Source organism: Sorex fumeus, unplaced genomic scaffold (genome assembly GCF_029834395.1).
Source record: "Sorex fumeus unplaced genomic scaffold, SorFum_2.1 ptg000014l, whole genome shotgun sequence".
NCBI lineage: Eukaryota > Metazoa > Chordata > Mammalia > Eulipotyphla > Soricidae > Sorex > Sorex fumeus.
Window position 1 is genome coordinate 27,888,004 of NW_026606071.1, and position 21,639 is coordinate 27,909,642.

General features: G+C 37.9%; 1 protein-coding gene and 1 non-coding gene across 2 annotated transcripts in view; both read right to left on the bottom strand.

Moving 5' to 3' along the window:
• ACADL (acyl-CoA dehydrogenase long chain) overlaps window positions 1-21,639 on the bottom strand; it is a 52,727-nt gene that overhangs the window by 15,577 nt on the left and 15,511 nt on the right. The window contains exons 5-8 of the mRNA XM_056111556.1: window positions 18,611-18,677; window positions 14,958-15,122; window positions 14,015-14,116; window positions 10,643-10,756 (exon numbers count right to left, since the gene is read on the bottom strand). Of these exons, the coding sequence (XP_055967531.1) occupies window positions 10,643-10,756; window positions 14,015-14,116; window positions 14,958-15,122; window positions 18,611-18,677 (448 nt within the window). The remainder of the gene's footprint in view (window positions 1-10,642; window positions 10,757-14,014; window positions 14,117-14,957; window positions 15,123-18,610; window positions 18,678-21,639) is intronic.
• Window positions 19,155-19,316, bottom strand: LOC130021198 (U1 spliceosomal RNA). The gene has a single exon (XR_008792101.1). It is a non-coding gene; the product is annotated as a U1 spliceosomal RNA (small nuclear RNA).

Consider the following 21,639-nt stretch of genomic DNA (forward strand, 5'->3'; position numbering starts at 1 on the left):
GCCGCGTGCAAGGCAAATGCCCTACCCGCTGTGCTATCACTCCAGCCCTTCTATTCTGTTTCTTTGTCTTAAAGTAAAATAATAATATAACAAGATGGAGGGAAAAACGTTAAAAATATTTATGACACTAGTTTTATGATTGCAAAGTATCTAGACGTGAAGAAGGCAATAGAATAATAAGTTAGAGCACTCAAGAGTTAAAATTCCAGGAACAGAGAGATAGTACAGAAGATAATACAATTGTTGCGCACAAAGTAGTCATAGGTTTGATCCCTGGCACTAATTTTGGTCCCCTGAATACTGCCAGAAGTGACCCTTGGGCACAGAGTCAGGAGTAAGCCTGAGCACTTCCCAGTGTGGTTCCAAACAAGCATACAAATGAAAAGGCACTCCCCTCAACTTCCACATTCTCCTTCCTCCATCTATTTCTCCTAGTAGCTTATCTAGCAAACAACTATTTTTAAAATCTTAGTTTCCTTTTATCTAATTTTTTAATTGATTGAGATTCTATGGTTCACAATACTGTTTATAATGGTTTCTCTCACACACAATTCCAACACTGAACCATCACCAATGTACTTACTTCCCTCCCCCAAGGACCTCAAGGCACTTCCCTTTCAACCCCCCCAAGCCCCCAAACTGAATTGAAACATAGCATGCTCAGTTCTTCTGCTATGTTTAAGGGCCATATATGAAAGGAATCACTCTATATCTCTCCCTTTCTTTCTGACTGATTTAGCTCAACATGAAGCCCTCTCGGTTCATCCATGTTGCTGCAAATTGCATGATTTTGTCCTTTCTTAAAGGTGCATAATATTCCATTGTGTATATATACCATAACTTCTTGGATCCATTCATTCATAGTTGGGCATTTGGGTTGTTTCTATATCTCAGTTATTGTACTAAGTGCAGTGATAAAACAGGTTTGCATATATTCTTTCAAAATTCATGTTTTTGTGTTTGATGATAGATGCTAAGAAGTGGAATCACTGGGTCATCTGGTAGTTCAACTTCTATTTTTAAAAACAATATTCAATGCTGTTTTCCATATGAAACTGTTGATGTTAACACACCTATATATTTCCTCCTTCTTGCCATAGACAAGCAATAGATCTTGGCAATCTTTCTAAGAATTCCTCATTTGTTATCACTTTAATAAAAATTTATTGCATTCTTACTCTTAGCTCTCACACCTTAAACTAACTCTTAATTATTCTTCAGGGGACTGTTTGTATTCTAAATATTTACTTTTCACCTCTATCATCTCCTAAAAGACACCCACCTTTTAAGCTCAAGGCTGAGCCTTGTTAGCAGGCTCTATCTTCCTTATTGAAATACAGACATAAACTTTTCTGGTCATTCTGATTTCTGAGTGACAAAATTCACTGTAATAAAATATATGGAACTGATAAAGATAGTGCAGTGACTCTTAAGAAATTAAATGCACCAAGTGCAAATTCATAACTGAGTCTTTATTTTTTATTTTATATTTTTGGGCTTTTGGTCCTGACTGTGCTCAGGGCATACTCCTGACTCTGCATTCAGGGATCACTCTTGGAGGGCCTGTAGGACCATATGGGTTGTTGTTGGGGCTGATTCCGGGTTGGCAGCATGTAACTGAGTATTTGGACAGAGCCCTTAGGAATCAAATTCATACAAGGTTGATCCTTTTTTACTGGTTATAGCAATTTTCAAGCCACAAAAGCAAGCCTGTTGGGATCATTATGGTGGGGTAAGTTTTGGTGTTTTTTATTTCTAGAAAATAGTAGAAAGATATTTAACAATTTCTAGGGTAGGACCAGGCATGAACAAGGTGTGCCAGTGAAGGAAAACCTCTAAAAAGGACATCCGACAATGGGTTAATATCCAAGATAGATAAAGCACTGATAGAACTTAACAACTACAAAATAATCAACTCCATAAAAATGAATAGAAGAGAGAAACAGAAAATTCCTCAAATAAAATAAACAAATGGCCAAAAGGTATATGAAAAAATGCCCTGCATCACTTCAGGGAAATCAAAATCAAAACAGTCGCACAGTAATGAGACTGGCTTACACCAGAAAGAACAAGAACAACCAGTATTTGTGTGGATGTGGGGGAAAAGCAACCTTCATTCATTGCTGGTAGGAATGTTGACTGGTTCAGTCTTTTTAGAAAACCTAAAAAACTAGGAACTGAACTTCCAGATGATCCAGCAATTCTACCTTTTGGCATCTATCCACCTGGATCCCAAAACTTTATCCAGAAAAGATATTTGCATTCCTAGATTCATTGCAACACTATTTATAATAGCAAAAATCTAGAAACAAGAAAAGTGTTCAAGAACATAAAACTGGAAAAAGAAGCTATGGTATATATACACAGTGGAATAATACTTGTTTGTAAGAAAAGATGAAGTCATGCAATTTCCTGATACATGGATGGATCTGGAGAATATCATGCTGAGCGAAGTTAGTCAGAAAGAGAAGAACAGACGAGTGATCTCCCTCATATGTGGGATAAAAAATACTCACAGGAAATAACAAATGACCAGAGGTAGAAACTTTAGTAGGCAGGTCTTTAGTAGGGAGGTTACCGTGGCAGGTGGAAAATGTGTGAGAATAAAGCGGAGGGAAAACAGTGGGGAAAAAGTAGACAGATTTAGACACGCTAGTGGAGAATGTGGTGTTAGAATGTTTTATGCATGAAATACTACCATTGACAGTATTATAAATCACAGTGCCTAAAATAAAATTAATTTGAAAAAAAATCTCTAAAGAACAGGTTTTTCATAGGCTGGTCAAAATAACTGTTGTGCTGATGAAACACCCAATTGACCACCTTTCCCTTGACTTTGGCTCTACCTTACCCTGTTCTAGAATCAGAAAATATGACTTCTGGCATCTAATGGTTCCAAAAATCAAGCAGAAGGAAGGCTGTCATGCTTTTCCCACCTCTATAACCTGGCTTCTAAGTCAGAACATATTAAATATTCTTCTCCCCATCCTTCCTCTCTCCTCTCTTAGTCTCTCCTGTAATGCTAGGGATCGAACCCAGGTTCCCATACACACAAAGTTCTACCACCGAGTCACATCCCAGTCAACCCTCCCCACATTCTTTGCCTTGTTTTTCTATATTTCTCTTTATTCTTTTATACTTAATTTAGCCAAAGCATAAATCCAGGTTTACTCAGAAAATCTAAGAATTGAACCAAGAAATAAAATATATGGAAAGAGGCCAGAGATACAGTACAGCAGGCAACACACATGCCTCACACACGGTGACCCAAGCTAGATCCCCATATAATGCACCCCATATAATCCCTGAGGCATCACAAGGAGTGATTCCTGTGCACCACTGGGTGTGGCCCAAAAACAAATAAACAAAATGAAATAGAAAATGCTTTTCTATACATTGAAAACAGATAAGTATACATATCCACATATATATATGTATATATATGTGGATATGCATACTGTATCCCTGCACTGTAGCACTGTCCTCCCATTGTTCATCGATTTGCTCTAGCGGGCACCAGTGATGTCTCCATTGTAAGACCTGTTACTGTTTTTGGCATATCGAATATGTCACAGGTAGCTTTCCAGGCTTTGCCGTGTGGGCAGGATACTCTCGGTAGCTTGCTGGGCTCTCCAAGAGGGGCAGAGGAAACGAACACAGGCTGGCTGCATGCAAGGCAAATGCCCTACCTTCAGTGCTATCACTCCAGCCCACCACATATATATACACACACACAATTAAAAAGTAACCGCAACCTGTTTTTAATGTCCATGTAAATATATATATATGTGTGTATATATATATATATCAAAAATGTGGAAGAAAAGTAAAATCCTGGATGTTGGATTTCTCAAATTTTTTTCTTAAAATTTTTTTTTATTCTTTTCTTCCTAAAATAAATTCCAAGAATTCTCAAGGCTAACATCAGTGACACCTTCTATGACACTTAGCTTGATAAATAAAGAAAAATCTGAAAGCCTAAAGGAACTTTTGTCCCTGTACCTTGGCAGCACAGTCAAGAATATATGCACTATTTACAAAATGAAAGAATCAAGATCTCTAAACTGATCCTAGCATACAAGAGCTGTTTTTGTGTGAGTGTTGGGGGTTTTCAGAAGCTGACGTGAAATTTCAGACAAAGTAGGGTTTATTTCAAATTCTTTATCAGTACATTCACTGAAGCTCAGATGCTTGAAAGAATCAATGCCTCTAAAAAACATAATTTACTTTTAGAGGATAAGAGGATCAAATGTTTACATATTCTTAGTGTGAAGTTGGGTATCACTATACATATTTGATCTTTTTTCTTCATTGCAGGCATAGAAAAAATCATGTTAGAAAGTATTCTCTAATGGATGGCAGCTAATAATTATTATACCACACATTATTTGCAAGGTCCTTTTTGTCAATGATTACCATGCTTATAGAAATATGTTTCAACATTCATTAACGATTGCTAATAGATAGTAAATCAATTAATGTTAAAAATATCACCTAGTTACTAAGTATACTGACAGAATCTCAGAGTTCGATAAAAAATCTCTTAGGATCATCAAATTATGACATCAGAAGACACACTGAGAGGCTATCAAGTCTAGTACTTCATTTTAATGACATGATTAGTTGCTCTCTAATCCATTCTGTTTCAAACATAAAATATAACACCTTAGAATTGCTATCTCATTTAATAAATATTAAATTAATCCAAATCTCTAGGTGTTAGGAACTGGACATTTCCTACTTAGAGGAATGTAAAGAAAAAATGTTATATTCCCTTCACGATTTTTTAATTTAATTTTTAAAACTGAATCACCACGAGATACACAGTTACAAGGCTGTTCATGATCGGGATAGGGTTTCAATTGTACAGTGTTCCAGCACCCATCCCTCTACCAGTGTACATTCCCCACCACCAATGTCCCCAGTTTCCCTCCTGCCACCCCTCCACCTTCCCACCCAACCTGTCTCTATGGCAGGCACTTTCTTTCTTTCTTTCTTTCTTTCTTTCTTTCTTTCTTTCTTTCTTACTTTACTTTCTTTCTTTCTTTCTTCTCTCTATTTTTTCTTTCATTCTTTCTTCCTCTCTCTCTTTCTTTCTTTGTTTCTTTCTTTCTATCTTTTCTTTCTCTCTTTTTCTTTCTTTCTTTCTCTTTCTTTCCTTTTGGGCATTATGATTTGCAATGCCAATACTGAGGCGTTTTCATGTTTGTTCCTTTACCTACTTTCAGCACACAGTTCTTATCCAAAGTTGTCATTTCTAACTCTTTGCCCTTTCTTTTTTTTTTCCAAATATTTTGTGCACCTTTAGAATCAAGAGAACATATCACACAGGAAACAATTAGGGGTGTGTGTGTGTGTGTGGTGTGTGTGTGGTGTGTGTGGTGCGTGTGTGTGTGGTGTGTGTGTGGTGTGTGTGTAAGGTTTATTTACTTTAAACTTTGAGGTAGTAAAACTAATATATGGTTAAGTGTGTAGGTTCTGTAATTAGAAGCTCTTTGTAATCCTGAGCATGTTACTTAACCTGTCTCTGTTTGAATATCCTTATCTGTATGATGAGGATATTATATTTATAATTTTTGTAAAGAGTACAAAACTCTCATTAGCATAGTGCCTGGAAATAGGTATTATGTAGTAAATAATAATCATTATTATAATACTATTCAATATCTGAATTTTAATGTTTTATTGTCTAGTCAATTGAAATCACAAGATGACATCAATTATGGAGAGTGTGGATGAAAATTCTATAGTTGTTGCAACCTAATTATGGCAGATTTCCATCTGAAAGGAAAATAATTTTTGTGAAATACATTAAAATGGTCAGAAAAACTCCAAGTGTTACAAATTCAGAGGAAACAAGAAGAGAAAATGAATTATGTATTAATACAATTTTGTGAAGTACAATACAAAATTTAAAGGTCTTCAATTTCAATTTAATAGGTAGAACCATATTGTACCTAGTTTTGTATAAAAACTGTAGCCACATAAGCTCATTCATCATCTTTGAATACATTCCCATACTAAATATAAAATAATATTCAAGGATAATTATTAACATAAGAAACAAAGATTATAAAAACATTTCAGAAATCTCAACATGTATACTTACTAGAAAAACAGCACTACTCATACAATAATGTATGGGTGGAAACCAGGATGAGACTGCCACCTAGTGAAATTTTATTGAACGACCTTTGAAAGAAGTCAGAAATGGGACTTGCTTGGAAAAGGATTAAAACACAAACTAGTTACCTTTTTTAAAAGTAGATAAATAGTAAGCAAAATATAAACATGTGTCTGTATGTGTGAAGTATGCTATAAAGACATTTTTAAGATTCTGAGTCATACAGACAATCTGTGTCCTATTTAACTTTGTTGTAATCTAATACAAATTCCATAAGCACAGAAACAGGGGATATAATGTATCCATTTGCTTCACTATTTATAGTATCTATAGTAGGGTTAACAGGTATAAGTTTCTTTTTTTGCATTGTGGGTCACACCTGGCGATGCTCAGGGGTTACTCCTGGCTCATGCACTCAGAAATTGCTCCTGGCGGTGCTCAGGCGACCATATGGGGTGCTGGGAATCGAACCTGTGTCGGTCATGTTGGCTGCGTCCAAGGCAAATGCCCTACCCGCTGTGCTATCACTCCAGCCCCATCAGGTATAAGTTTCTTAATAAACATTTTTGATTTTAAAAAAGTGCAACAGTTAAAAGCAAATGACACAAATTCCACTTTGAGTACAGTAACAAAAATCCATATTGCTAGGAGCCAAAGGCAGGCATTTTCAGAGTAATGCCCATCAAATTACCTATGAGTACACAGCCTTTAAGAGACAATCAATACACATTTACTCAGTGGAACAAAGAAGAATAAATCATGTGTGTTTCATAGTGGGAGAGTTGGCATTTTGAATGAAACCATTAGTTGCTATTCAAAGCTATCTCTGAATTACAGGATGCTCACAACTTTGACCTCAAAGGCACTAAATACCATTTACACTCCCAGTTGCTGTGCACCTCCCTCCCTGACATTTAGAAGTGTCTGAGAGAAGAAGGTAGTCATTACAAATCACTGATCTGGAGAGAGAAAGTGCAGGGTTTATGGTGTTTGCCTGGTATGCAGCCAACAAGAGTTCAAATCCTCCACACATGACATCAGCAGTGGTCACTACTGAGTAAAGAGCCAGGAATAGCTCCTGAGCACTACAGAGTGTGGCTCAATGCTCATTTCTCCCCATGGAATAATAAAGCGTTGTGTATAAACCAGTGACACATACATGAAAGGGAATATAAAGTATAGCATCGTTGGTTTTTAAAGAAATCACAGTATGGACAAGTCATGTCAGGTCACAGGTCACAGTCCTCCCGTTATTCATCAATTTGCTTGAGTGGGCCCAGTAACATCTCCATTGTGAGACTTATTGTTACTGTGTTTGGCATATCGAATACTTCACGGGGAGCTTGCTGGGTGGGCGAGATACTCTCGGTAACTTGCCAGGCTCTCTGAGAGGGGCAGAGGAATCGAACTCGGGTCGGCCATGTTGGCTGCATGCAAGCAAACGCCCTACCCGCTGTGCTATCGCTTCAGTCATATTTTAAAATATTTTTCTCATTTAACTAACACTATTACAATACGCAGAATTTCCTGGAGCACAGGAAATCCTGCCTGCACAGCAGAGCCTGGCAATCTACCCATGGCATAGTCAATATGCCAAAAACAGTAACAGTAATGGGTCTGATTTCCCTGACCCTGAAAGAGTCTCCAATATGGGAAGGATGAGTAAGGAGAAGCTGCTAAAATCTCAGGATTGCGATTAATGGAGATATTACTGGTGCCCGCTGGAGCAAATCGACGAACAATGGAATGAAAAGTGAAAGTGAAAGTGATATTACAATACATTATAACATAGATGTCAGGTGTGTATCATTATAAATCAACATGTGTGTATGCTATGTGTTTTCTTCAGCATATCCTCATTTTTATAAATTCAAAACTGTTTTTAGATCTGTAAGTAAGGAACAATGCAAAGAAGTATTTCCAGGTTGTAAGGAGTTTGCTGAAGAGTTGGCAAATGATTTTCAAAGAGCAGTGGAATACATCAAGAACAGGAATAAGAGAGTAAACAGATAAATACATAGCTAACTTTAACTGCTTAATTTGTTGGGTAATAGTCTAAGTACTATCTCCTCTAATTGTCATAGTGACTCTATGAGAAGATACTGATATCATTCACATATTAAAAGTCAATCCATCAGAGTTAACACAAATTGCATAGACAGTAAGTGAATATCACATAAAGGAGAAGCCATGGCAGAGGAGGGAAGACGGTCAGAAAAAGGTTGGAGAACAGAGGCCTAGACCAGCATTCTTTAACGCTTTGAGCCTAATGAATGGGACCCATCTGCACATTGGCACACAGACCAGCAATTATAACACAGAAGATAGACTATTGGTTTGCAACCTTTCTACTACAGTAGGTAGCTGAACACCCCTGGCCACAGAGATTCAAGTAGTCGTGCCAGAATTTCAACCCCACCTAAATTTAGCACTTCTATAATTTCAGCCTTGAAAGTTACCCAAGAATTTCATCTCTCCTTCTCTCTTCACAAAACCTTTTAAGTCATTATACTCAAAAATTTCCTGTTAGAGGGACAGACATAGAGTGACTGCACTCATTTGTAGGATATAAAGTAACATAATATGAGACTAACACCCAAGGACAGTAGAGGCAAGGGCCAGGAGGACTACTCCATGGTTGGAAGCCTGCCTCCTGAGCTGGGGGAGAAGGCAGCTGGAATAGACAGGGATCACTAAGTCAGTGATGGTTGGAGGGATCGTTCAGGATGAGAGATGTGTGTTTAAAATAGATAAAGGACCAAACATAATGCCCAAAAGTAGAGAGAAAGAATAAGGGGAAAATTTTCTGCCAGGATAATTTCCAAGAAGGAAACTGTCATAGAGGCAGGGGTTGGGGTAGAGTGGCGGTGGCAGATGGATACTGGGGACACTGGTGGTGGAAAATGTACACTGGTGGAAGGATGGGTGTTTGATCATTGTATGACTGAAACTCAATCATGAAAGCTTTGTAACTATCTCACAGTGATTCAATAAAAAATTTCCCAGTAGATTTTAAAATCTAGATTTTATTGCTAGTAAAATTGTTTTACCAATTTAGTGGTGCACTGTTAATAAGCTCTGTCTTCATTTAAGACATTTAAGAACTAGAGAGTATAAGATTCTGTTGGCATATCCAGTTGCCATAATAAGTTCTAAAAACCCTTTAAAGTCCTTGGCAAGATTCAATCCTAATCGAACATGCTGGCAGGCTCACTATATTTCTCTAGTTCATTCTCTCACAACTCAAGAGGGCATTTTTAACCTTTCTCATGCTCCATGGATACATTCATGACTCAAAAACTGACTTTCCGGATATTCGCCAAATATGCATCTGAGAAGGGGTTGATATCAAGGATATACAAAATACTGGTTGAACTCCACAAGAAGAAAACATCCAACCCCATAAAAAATGGGGTAATGAAATGAATAGAAACTTTCTCAAAGAAGAAATCTGAATGGCAAAAAAGCACATGAGAAAATTCTCTACATCATTAATCATCAGGGAGATACAGATCAAAACCACAATGAGATACCATCAGAGACTGGCCCACATCCAAAAGAACAAAAGCAACCAATGCTGGCACGGATGTGGCGAGAAAGGGACACTCCTTCACTGTTGGTGGGAATGCCGACTGGTTCAGCCCTTTTGGAAAACAGTATGGACGATTCTAAAAAAATTAGAAAGTGGCCTCCCATTTGACCCAGCAATACCACTCCTGGGAATATATCCCAGAGAGGCAAAAAAGTATAGTCGAAATGACATTCGCACTTGTTTGTTCATTGCAGCACTCTTTACAATAGCCAGAATCTGGAAAAAACCTGAGTGCCCAAGAACAGATGACTGGTTAAATAAACTTTGGTACATCTACACAATGGAGTACTATGGTAGCCGTTAGAAAAGATGAAGTCATGAAATTTACATACAAGTGGTACTACATGGAAAGTATCATGCTAAGCGAAATGAGTCAGAAAGAGAGGGATAGACATAAAAAGATCGCATTCATCTGGGGGACGTAAAGTAACAAAACAGGAGATTAATACCCAAGAATAGCTGAGATCAGTACCAGGAGGATTACTCCATGGCTTAGAGGCCAGTTGGGCATTCTAGGGGAAAGGGCAGCTCAGATAGAGAAGGGAGCACCAAATAAAGGGTGTTTGGAGGATCCTCCCAGGATGGGAGATGCATGTTGAAAGTAGACTATGGACTGAACATGATTGCCACTCAATGCCTCTTTTGCAGACCACAACACCCAAAAGGAGAGAGAAAACAAAAGGGAATTCCCTGCCACAGAGGCAGGGTGGGATGGGGGGGATGGGGGGGAGGGATACTGGGATACATGGTGGTGGAAAATGGGCACTGGGGGGAGGGATGGGTATTTGATCATTGTATAATCGAAACCCAAACACAAAAATTTGTAAGTCTACAACTGTATCTCATGGTGTTTCACTAATAAAAATATTTAAAAAAAACTGACTTTCCATTGTCTTCACTACAACAAAGCCGTAATGAAAACTTACCTGTATATGTGCAACTGTTTTTCCAAAGGCTTTTCTTTGTTTAACGTAATTCCTGGTTTCTTCAAACATGAATTCACATGCTGAAATTGCCAGGTCAGCAATCAATAATCGTTCCTGTAATCCAAACATTAGATTGCCAAAATTATTCTAAATATGCATATTTGTTACCATGATTTCAATGACTACATTTCCTGTAGGATAACATTGGTTTGTCCTTTCTCCCTTGCCACAGGGAGTTTAGGTTTATTGTGTTATACCCATCACAGAGCTCCTGAGGAACTCCTATTCCTCTGTGTTTATCTGTAACCTCTTCTCTGTGCTTTCTTCCCCAACCAGTTAATCATCATTGTCCTGTAAGCAGTACTTGTGACTTGAAAGTCAAATTTCTCAGAAATCTCTGATTTTGTAAATATTGTTTTTATCCTTCTCTTATATCCTTTTGCATAGTTTACTTCAGAGCAATATCCTTTTTGTATAGACATAGGAAGACAGTTAATGCTATACTTTTGTAACTTGGTAGTTAATTGATTCCAAATAATATTCACTCCTGAGCATCTTTTTTCTCAACTTAAGCCTCAGTTGCTCTTAGTTCCTAGCACCCCGAGAGCAGCAGTGACAAGGGACTGGATGGACCCAGAGCAAGTTGTGAGCTACCTTAGCATCAAAATGGACCAGGCCAAGCGCCAAAATATATATTTTTTAATTTTTATTACTGAAACACCATGAGGTACAGTTGAAGACTTACAAATTTTTGTGCTTGGGTTTCAGTTATACAATGATCGAGTACCCAACCCTCCACCAGTGCCCATCCTCCACCACCACGGTTCCCAGTATCCCTTCCACCCACCATCCCCATATTTAACCATAAGAGCATGGTCATGGATAAATTCCGTCATGAACCAAAAAGTAACAACTGGATTAGGACCCTGCTAGGGTTAAGAAAGACTAATCTGGCCTGAGCACTGTAGTCTGAGATCTATAGCGAAATGCCCCCAGGATAGTAATCCTATAAACTTAATGTATCTCTTACTGTGTCCATACAAAATGACTAATATTATTAAGAAGTAGAATTAAGATGAATGTTCAAATGGTTGTTGGACTATGAAAAGGAAAACTACGCCTCTAGATGGTATTTTGTCCTTAGGTGGGTCGTCTTGCTGAATGATGATCTGTCCTAGCTAGAAGAAGCTTCCCCAGAGGGGAGAACTTTACATCTGTTGATTGTATGGCCACAACTATGTGTAATTGTTACCCCACACCTCATGATTTGGGATATAACTAAGGCTGTAAGAGAGGCAGAGAAAGGAGGTGAGAAGAGCAGGCAAGGGGGAGGAGAATGAAGGAGCAGGATCCGGGGGAAAGAAACGAGAAAAGATTCAGGGAAGGAGAGTCAGAAGAGATGAAATTGGAATAAACTGCAACTGACCAGCCTGGCCCTCATTTCCTCCTCTGTTTGCCCATTGCCCGTTGCCATTGGCGGTCCTGGGGTAGGGGATGTGGCAAGAGACCATAGAACACAGGCCAGAGACAGCTTCAGGTTTTGTATTCATTTTTTGAATACACATCTGGGGTCTGTCTGTTGGTGGCAGATGCAGGCTGAGGTGGGGAAGCAGCTCATGGCTACCAAATGCATTGGCAGGTGAAAGAGAGACTGCTACCGCCCGCAGTCAATTACTTATTCATTTTTTGATTACATAGTTTCCTAATCTTTTTAAGTTTTCAAAAGATTAATTGACTTCTTAAATTTTTGTGACTCCTGGAGATTTGATGAAAATTTTGATAATATAGATATTATATTATCTGTAGTATATAAGCAGTTAAATTATATAAACCAAGAAGCGTCCTTTTCTGTTTTAATATATCATGTTGTATAAGAGAAGTTATTTCATATAGGGGTAGTATCTATGAAGTCAGAGGAGAAAGCAAATACTGGATGATTTCACTTCTGTGGTATAAGGAAACAAAGGGGATAGTCGGTGTCTAAGCAAAAGAAAATCCTAGACCACAAAACTGAGAGTTCCAAGGGGATGGGACTGGATCAAAAGGGTGTCTATGTGAGTCCCGTGATGTGTGTGGAGGGATATTGGCTCATCACTGTAGCCCTGAAACATATAAACATTCAGTCCTGTAGATCAACTTTAGCGCAGAAAAAAATTTTTAAAAATTTCTTTTTTTTCTTTTTAATGTAGGAGTACTGCTATTTATTCAGACACTGATTAGGTTGATTGAATTGGGAATGAACTCCACAAATTAAAAAATTTTCAAAGAATAGTTTCTGAAATAACACATGTGAAATCACTATTGGTTCCTTGATCTATCTATAATAGAGAAATATTTAAAATTCATTTATTTAAATTTCTTTAAAGTTCACTTTAAATGTATTTAAAATTTCAAAGAGACAATTATAGAGGTCATAATTTTTTAAGTTTATGGAAACGCATATAATTCTGCCTCTCAAGGGCAACTATTAATGTTTGGGCTGTTAATCTCCACAGTGCTACAGTAGTGCTGCCTTCCCATTGTTCATCGATTAGCTCGAGCGGGCCCTGTATCCTCTCCATTGTGAGACTTGTTGTTACTGTGTTTGGCATATCGGATACGTTATGGGGAGCTTGCCAGGCTCTGCTGTGCACGCAAGATACTATCGGTGATAGCTTGACGGGCTCTTGGAGAGGGGCAGACGGAACCCAGGTCGGCCGGGTTGGCTGTGCGCAAGGCAAACGCCCTACCGCTGTGCTATCGCTTCAGTCCAGAGCTACAGTGCTACAAGTTAAAGTCTGTTGGGCTATTTTTAGTGAAAAACTATCTCGTCAGTTTCATTCCATCTCACTGATGAGTTTCAAACCCTGTTTCCATAGCAGGGTTTCTAGCCTTGACCCAGGAAGCCCCCGCTGTGGAGTTCACCAGGTAGGTGCAATGTGCTGCCAAGTGAGGCTTGATGGTCATGTGGTCACTGCATTCCAGAGACTGCGATGTGAGAAAATAGTTTATATGTTAAAATGTTCTGTCTGAACTTAGCACCTTCTCCCATTGTTTCACAGGTGTCATCATCAACAACAACAACCTGTCAAACAATTCGGTTGACATTTTCCTACAAAGAACTTGGAATTTTTCACTTGTAGCTAAAAAGTGAAAAATCATTACCAGAAGGAATCACAGAACCGAAATCTCTATTTTCATGACTCATAAACTACAAATGGATATCCCCAAGTTTGTGTGTGTACTCATCTAGTCTGGAAAACTAACTTTTTACAACTTCAAAGTTATATTCAAAATACTGGTGGTACGTTTTGTATGCCTAGATTAATTTGTTCTGTATTATTAATTTCCAACCCATTAGCTGGTCAAAAGAGGAAATCTAATATTTCTGACCTGTGGGAGTTCTTGCATGAGGTAATAGAAGCCTTTATTCTCTTCTCCAAGTAGTGCACTAGCTGGCAACCGAACATCTTCAAAGAACAATTCGGCAGTATCCTAAGAGATCATCAAACAATTAAGTGGAAAATTATTTCATTTAAACCTTCCAATACCCTAGAGAAGGCTTATTGTTTTCATTTAACAAAGAGCAAACAACCAACAAACTGGAAGTCTAGTTAATGAATAATTATTAAGTGGTAAGCTAGAAATTCAAGTAAAGATCCATCTAACACCAGAACTCTTCACTGCAATATAATAAAATTCTAGCTCCAATACCGTCAATTCTGTAAGCACTAAAAACTGATGCATTCTAACACATAATAAATAAATAAAGTTTTTAATTTTTGTTAACAAAATATTGTTAAATATTATCAAATCATAGACATTATATGTATGTTTATCAATTAATTTATCGAGGGCTTTTGTCATTCAGTTAATTTTTCCATTTCTAAAGTAAATATTCAAAATAACAGTGAGATTCACTTCTAATGCTGACTTTCAGAAAGAGATATAGTCCTTGGGATCAGAGCCATAGTACAGTGGGTAAGGCATTTGCTTGCCTTGCACATGGCTGATCCTGTTTGATCAGCATCGTCCCACATGGTCCTCCAAACCCAGCCAGGAGTGGTTCCTGAGCACAAAGCCAGTAGTAAGTGATCCCTGAACACAGCTGAGCGTGGCCCCCAACAAAGAGACAACAAAAATGATAGATATATGACAGAATATCTCCATTACTGTGTGTGAAAGCCTATAGTTAGGAATTCACCATGGAAAGCCCAATAGTGTTCTATGAGGCTCTGTTGCAATAGTTGAATAAACTAAACTATTTCTAAGTAATAAATTAGTATTTGTAAAAATTGCAACTATTACCTAAAATAATTTTTACAGTATGACTCACCTGGGCTTTTAGTCCCATTTTATGGAGCTTTCGACCCTTGATAAACCCTTTCATTCCATTTTCCACCAGAAAAAGGCTAATGCCATGAGCAGGAGAGCGAGCGTCCCGACTTGTCACAGCCACCACAATCACAACGTCACTTAGCCAGCCATTAGTGATGAATACCTGAAATATCCCAAATACTTTGTGATGCTCCACAATCACTCAAATCCACATGCAAGTCATTATGTGAAGAGAAGTACACTGAAGTGGGCTAAACCAGAATGACCTGTCTTCCAGGGCTCTCTGTAAGCAGAATTAATCACTCACATAGGAGACTACTGAAGAGTAGGGAGGAAATGATGGGTGTTCTGAAAAGGAAGCCTTGCATATGGCTGACCCGGCTGCATCCTATATGATGCCTGAGCACTGCCAGAAGTCATTCCTGAGTGCAGAGCTAGGAGTTACCCCTGAGTATCACTGGAAATGGCCCCAAAACAAAAACAAAAAAGAAGTCTGTATATTTTCCCCCAGTGTTCATAATATAAACAGTAACAACAATAATAATTAATAGAGATGATATTTTTCTCAAAACAAATTATCTATATAATTGATAATCTATTTTAGAAAGAAACTGTAAATGAGAAAAAGAAGGCAGCTCTAAACGACTTTCATGATGTACAGACTACTTTTCAAATGGTCTAAATTAGGAAGATACTGATTAAAGGAGGATGACTAACAAAGTTAAAAGGAAACATTAGATTGTCAGATCACTTTTATTGAGAAAACTAATACAGTTTGAGCATATATGTATAGGACTATAAATATTTATTTAAACTAAATTTCTTTCTTATTACACATTTATATGCCTACAGGTTTCTGGAGAGTCTGATAACTACCTGATGACTCACAGGCAGAATATGTTCTTTCCAACTCCTATTATTGCCCAATGATACCAATCCTGAATTTCAACATATCTTCTCTCTCTCAATGAATGATGCCAACAAATCATTTTATCATTCTCCTTCATATTCAATGTGGCTTCAAGTCCTTTCTAATTTCAGCATTTTCTGAGACTATTATTTTCTTTTAATTCCATTGCCATTACTTTATTCCAGGCCTTTGTTATTTCTTAAATTCCTATTATCTCTCTACAGCTCTATTACCCATCAGAATGTCTGGGAAAACTTTGCAAGGTGCAGCCTGATCACATCACTTGCACATTTGAAAATCTTTGAGTAACTCCTAACAGGCTTCAAGATAAATTACTGAACTCTTCAGAGAGCATATATAACATACAACCTTCATAGTCCCGCCATCTTTCTTCTCTTGCTTTACTTCCATTTGCGGTCCTCAGATCAGTTCTACTGAATTTCTTCCAGATTCCAAAATACTTATTATTCTTGAAATCTTTTTGTTTTGTTTTCTTGGGAGGCCCCTCTCAGCAATGCTAGGATGAATTTTGCTTATGCTAAACAAAGGGAAGATGTTATCTCTTCCAAAAAGTCTTCCTGAACTCCCAGGTTAGATTAAGTACTGGATTAGTAAATTACGTACTGGATTAAGTACTTAATTTAAGTAATTAAGGACTTAATTTAAGTACTTAATTTAAGTAAATTAAGTACTGGATTAAGTACTGGATTAGTAAATCAGCACCCTGATTTACTAAGAACTCAGAATTTAATATATGAATAGATGAAGGTTTTGTTTTGTTTTTGTGCTAGGAATTGAGCCATGGTCCTCCACATGCAAGACATGTACTCTACCACTGAGCTACACATATGGCCCCTTAGAATGCATTAAACTGTATTCAAATAATCTGTTTTTGTCTATCTGCTTTTGAAACAGGAGTATATTGAAATAATAACCACTGTCATCATCTACAATTTATGCTCTTAATATGATTATGGACTAAAGTCCACAGTGCTGACACATACAAATAATGTTAAATGACCCTGTGATATTACATTATCCACATGACAGTAAACAAATGTGTTGGTGAAGACATAGTTGCAATGGTCAGTACAGTGGAAGACCCTCTGAAGCTCTCCCTTACTAGGCATCCTTAAAAGCAGGGACCATTTCCTTTTCACATGATCTATTTTCAATTTTTAGAATACTGTTTGGATGAGAAGAAGCCTTTGAGAATGTTTCCCTAGTAAACAAAAAATACATTCTGCAATTATATTTCAACATATTGTGATCAAAATATTTTTTCAGAGACCAGGGTGAAAACTCAAAAGAGCTGGAGCATCTGCTTTGAATATAAGAACCCTGGGTTTGATTCCTGGTACCAGGTGGTTCCCCAAGCACTGCCTGGAATAGTTCCCAACTATCACCCCATGTGGCTACCTCAGATTTTTTTCATGACATGATTCCATTATATAACTCATTTGTTCAAAAACTGTCTTCCAATTAACTGCTTTTCAAAGATAATAATGACCATTTGTATAGATGCCTAAGTTAAATTACTTAAAGAGTACCTTCAGTTTGTTTCGGATTGCAGAGCATCCAGAAATTAGTACTGCATGCTCTGATTCAGTATTGTTGCAGACATAGTGACTATAGATATGCATAAACATGTGCATATGAATGAAAGGAAGGGAGGAGCAGTGCATAAGGCAAACACTGTTCTTTTTAATGCGTAGGAAAGAGTTTAATTAAGAAATGAAGTTCTCCCACTGTTCCATTTGGACAAAATTGCAGAAAATGTTTATGGACTTCGAATCATTTCTGCAGTGGCCTGACTCAACCTGATTATTTCCACTGTGACTGGTCCATTTTACTAATAAAGCTTTCAGGAGTCAGAGATATGACAGTGGCTAAGGCACTTTCCTTACATGAGGCCAAGCCAGTTTCAATACCTGACATCGCATATAAAGCCCTGAGCACCACCAGGAGTGATCCTTGAGCACATATCCAGGTGGAAGCCCTGAACACCAGCTGATGTGACCCAAAACCCAAATAAATAAATAAATAAATAAATAAATAAAATCTCCATAAGAACTACAATTTTACTCCTTTGCTTATCCAAAGAACATAAAAACTCTAATTTGAAAAGATATATAACTATGTTCACTGCAGTGTCTTTTTTTAGTTTTTGGGCCACACCTGGTGATGTTCAGGGGTTACTCCTAGCTACATACTCAGGAATTACTCCTGGTGGTGCTTGGAGGGATGCCAGGGATCGAACCCAGGTCGGCAATGTGCAAGGCAAGCACTCTACCCTTTTTACTATCTCTCCATCCCCAGCACGGCTTTTATAAAGCCAAATTCTGGAAAATCCCATTGCCCAAAGGCAGGTGAGTGGATACAGATGTGGTCAATATACACATGCAGTAAATACTACACTGTTATAAGAAAATATGAAATCTTAATTTCTGCCTCAACTTGGCTATAATTGGAGAAGATTCACACTATGTGAAATAAATCTGCAGAAGAAAGATCTCATCCTTATGTTCAATTGTTACCTATAGAGAACGCGAGGAAGAAAAAAATGTCAAGTGAAAACAAATCCTTTTACTCTACCCATAGAACTAAACTTATTACAACCCTTAAGCAAACTTAATTCCTCTATGATTTCCTAAATCAGACAAAATCAATAGTCTTTGAGATATTGTTACCCACAGTATGATTGAAGCAAGAAAAGCTTATGGAAGGTTCTCTTTACACACCTTGCTTCCATTGAGAATCCAGTCACTTCCATCTTTTTTGGCATTTGTTCTTACTCCTTGCAAATCACTACAATTCAAAGAAAAATTTATTTAATCATAAAAATAAGATTATGAACGTGTCATGCAAGCATGCATATAATGTCATCATTCAAACTTGTTATACCCTTGTAAAAATAACCTAGAGCTGATCATAGGAGTAATCACATAAATACACCAAAAAACATGTCTAATATATTTAAACCACTCACACTTGTATATGATGATCACATATATTAACCAGTTTTAATCGAGCATAGCAAGACCCAACTAGCATTCAGTTCCTCCAAGTAAGACTCACATAACAAGTCTACTCCTTCCTTCCTTCCTTCCTTCCTTCCTTCCTTCCTTCCTTCCTTCCTTCCTTCCTTCCTTCCTTCCTTCCTTCCTTTCTTCCTCCTTCCCTCCCTTCCTCCCTCCCTCCCTCACTCCCTCACTCCCTCTTTCCTTCCTTAATTCCTTTCTTCTTTCCTCCCTCTCTCTTGGTCTCTCTTTCTCTCTTTCTTTTAGGGGAGAGTGGGAAAGCAGTCCCCACTACCACAAATTATGGAGTCAAGTTTCCCATATTTGAGGAAATTGTAGGGGTCAGCACATCTGGAGTACAATGGATAACCCTTGCCTTGGGAAAACCACCTTTGTGATCGTGGTATCTTCTCTACCAGATAAGTCTTTTTGCAAAGTTCATTTTATCTCTGAAATTTTATGCTGCCATCTACTTGCCTTTCTCTATTCATTAACCTTGATTTCTCCCCATTTTGATTAAAATTTTAAAGGTTATTTTAAAGATTACATCTCAAATGAAAATTTCTTTAAGAAGCTACTCATATATACATTTGCATATGTATGTATATATACATATATATGTTCCTGGAATAAATTTTAAAACTAATACTTTCCAGGGTCAGGGAGATTTCTCAACAAGCTAGAGCACATGATTTGCATCTGCATCCAAGGAGCACTGGAGTTAATCCCTTGTCCCATATGATCCTTTGAGCACTACAAGGAGGACAGTCAGGAATGACCTAAGCACTAGACTTCTAAGCATGGTCAAATGTGGCCTAAAAACAAACAAAAAGAACCATGTATGGTGCAAGGGATCCACCTACATGCAAGGCAAGTGTCTTTCCAGCTTTACTGTCTCTTCAGCCCTGATTTCTGTTATTTTATGTCAAAAACTTTGTTGTAACTTTTTTCTGAATCCCTAAGAAACCAATGTACTTAGAACATTTACCATGAATCTCAGCTATTAAAGACATGACCTCCCCCACTTGCTCCGTTTATCAAACTTAAGCCTTTTGAAAACATGAAGTATATTAAAATAATATTTATATATACCTCAACAACAAATACTGCGTTGCACAATACCGATAGTCAAACATTTGGTAAGTTACATTATTTAAAATGCCAAATGTCTCAAAAAATTAGAAACTGAGCTCCCATTTGACCCAGCAATACCAATCCTGGGAATATATCCCGGAGAGGCAAAAAAGTATAGTCAAAATGACATCTGCACTTGTATGTTCATTGCTGCACTGCTCACACTAGCCAAAATCTGGAAATAAAACCCGAGTGCCTGAGAACAGATGACTGGTTAAAGAAACTTTGGTAAATCTACACAATGAAATACTATGCAGCTATTAGAAAATATGAAGTCATGAAATTTGCATACAAGTGGTTTTACATGGAAAGTATCATGCTAAGTGAAATGAGTTAGAAAGAGAGGGACAGATGTGGAAAGTCTGCACTCATCTGGGGAATATAAAGTAACAAAATGGAAGACGAACACCCAAGAATAGTTGAGATAAGTACCAGGAGGTCTGCTCCACGGCTTGGAAGTTGGCAACAGACACTGGGGGAAAACACAGCTCAGATAGAGAAGGGAACACCAAGTAAAGGATGTTTGGAGAACTCGCTCAGGATGCGAGATGCGTGCTGAAAGTAAACTATGGACGAAACACAATGGCCACTCAATACCTCTATTGCAAATCACAATACCCTAAAGCAAAAAGAGAGCAAAAGGGAATGCCCTGCCACAGAGGTGGGGTGGGGTGGGGGGGATGAGGTGGGAGGGGAGGGAGGGCTACTGGGTGCATTGGTGGTGGAGAATGGGCACTGGTGGAGGGATGGGTACTTGATCATTGTATAACTGAAACCCAAGCACGAATGTTTGTAAGTCTACAACTGTACCTCAAGGTGTTTCACTAATAAAAAAATTTTTTTTAAAAAAATGCCAAATGTGAGGCTGGAGCAATAGTGCAATGAGTAGGGTGCTTGCCTTGCACTCAACCAACCAAGGTTCAATCCCCAGCACTCCACATGGACCACAATGCACTGCCAGGAGTGATCCCTGAACACTCCTGGCAGTGTAAGACCTGAGAACCACTGAGTGTGGCCCCAAAATAAGACAAAATGCCAAATGTGTAGAAAAGAGCTAGTGTGACAAGCCTTTATCTTGCTGTCCATAGTAAGGTCTGATTAAAAGGTTAAATGTTGGTGGGCATTTGTGACTTTAGATCTCAGAAGTATTCCCATCATTTCCAGAACTGATAAGTGGCTCACTGTGAAGTGAAGTGCTCAACTATTCGTGTGAAAAATATGGCTTGTATTAAACACCTGTTTATATTCCGGAAACTTCAACTCTCAGTACCTATTGGTCAAAGGCTTCCAGCTTCTGGGCACTGAGTGACAGAGGAGTTAGTATTCAGATAGCATTTTTCACATATTATTGTTTAGTATAGGAATTAAGCGAGTCTTATGGGAATCTTATGGGAGTCCAGGAAGAGGACTCCTGAAAATGATTCCTGGTCTTCTGTGGATTTTAAGCCAGAAGTCTTTTCCTTTTGCTTGATTTTGCTGATTTTTGTTTTGTATCCTTTCACTATAACAAATTATAGCTCAATATATTTAATGTTGAATCCTATGATTACTAGAAAAACCACTGGGGGAAACTTGGGGACACCTCATGTTATGAAAAATTCCACCTACTTGAAAGA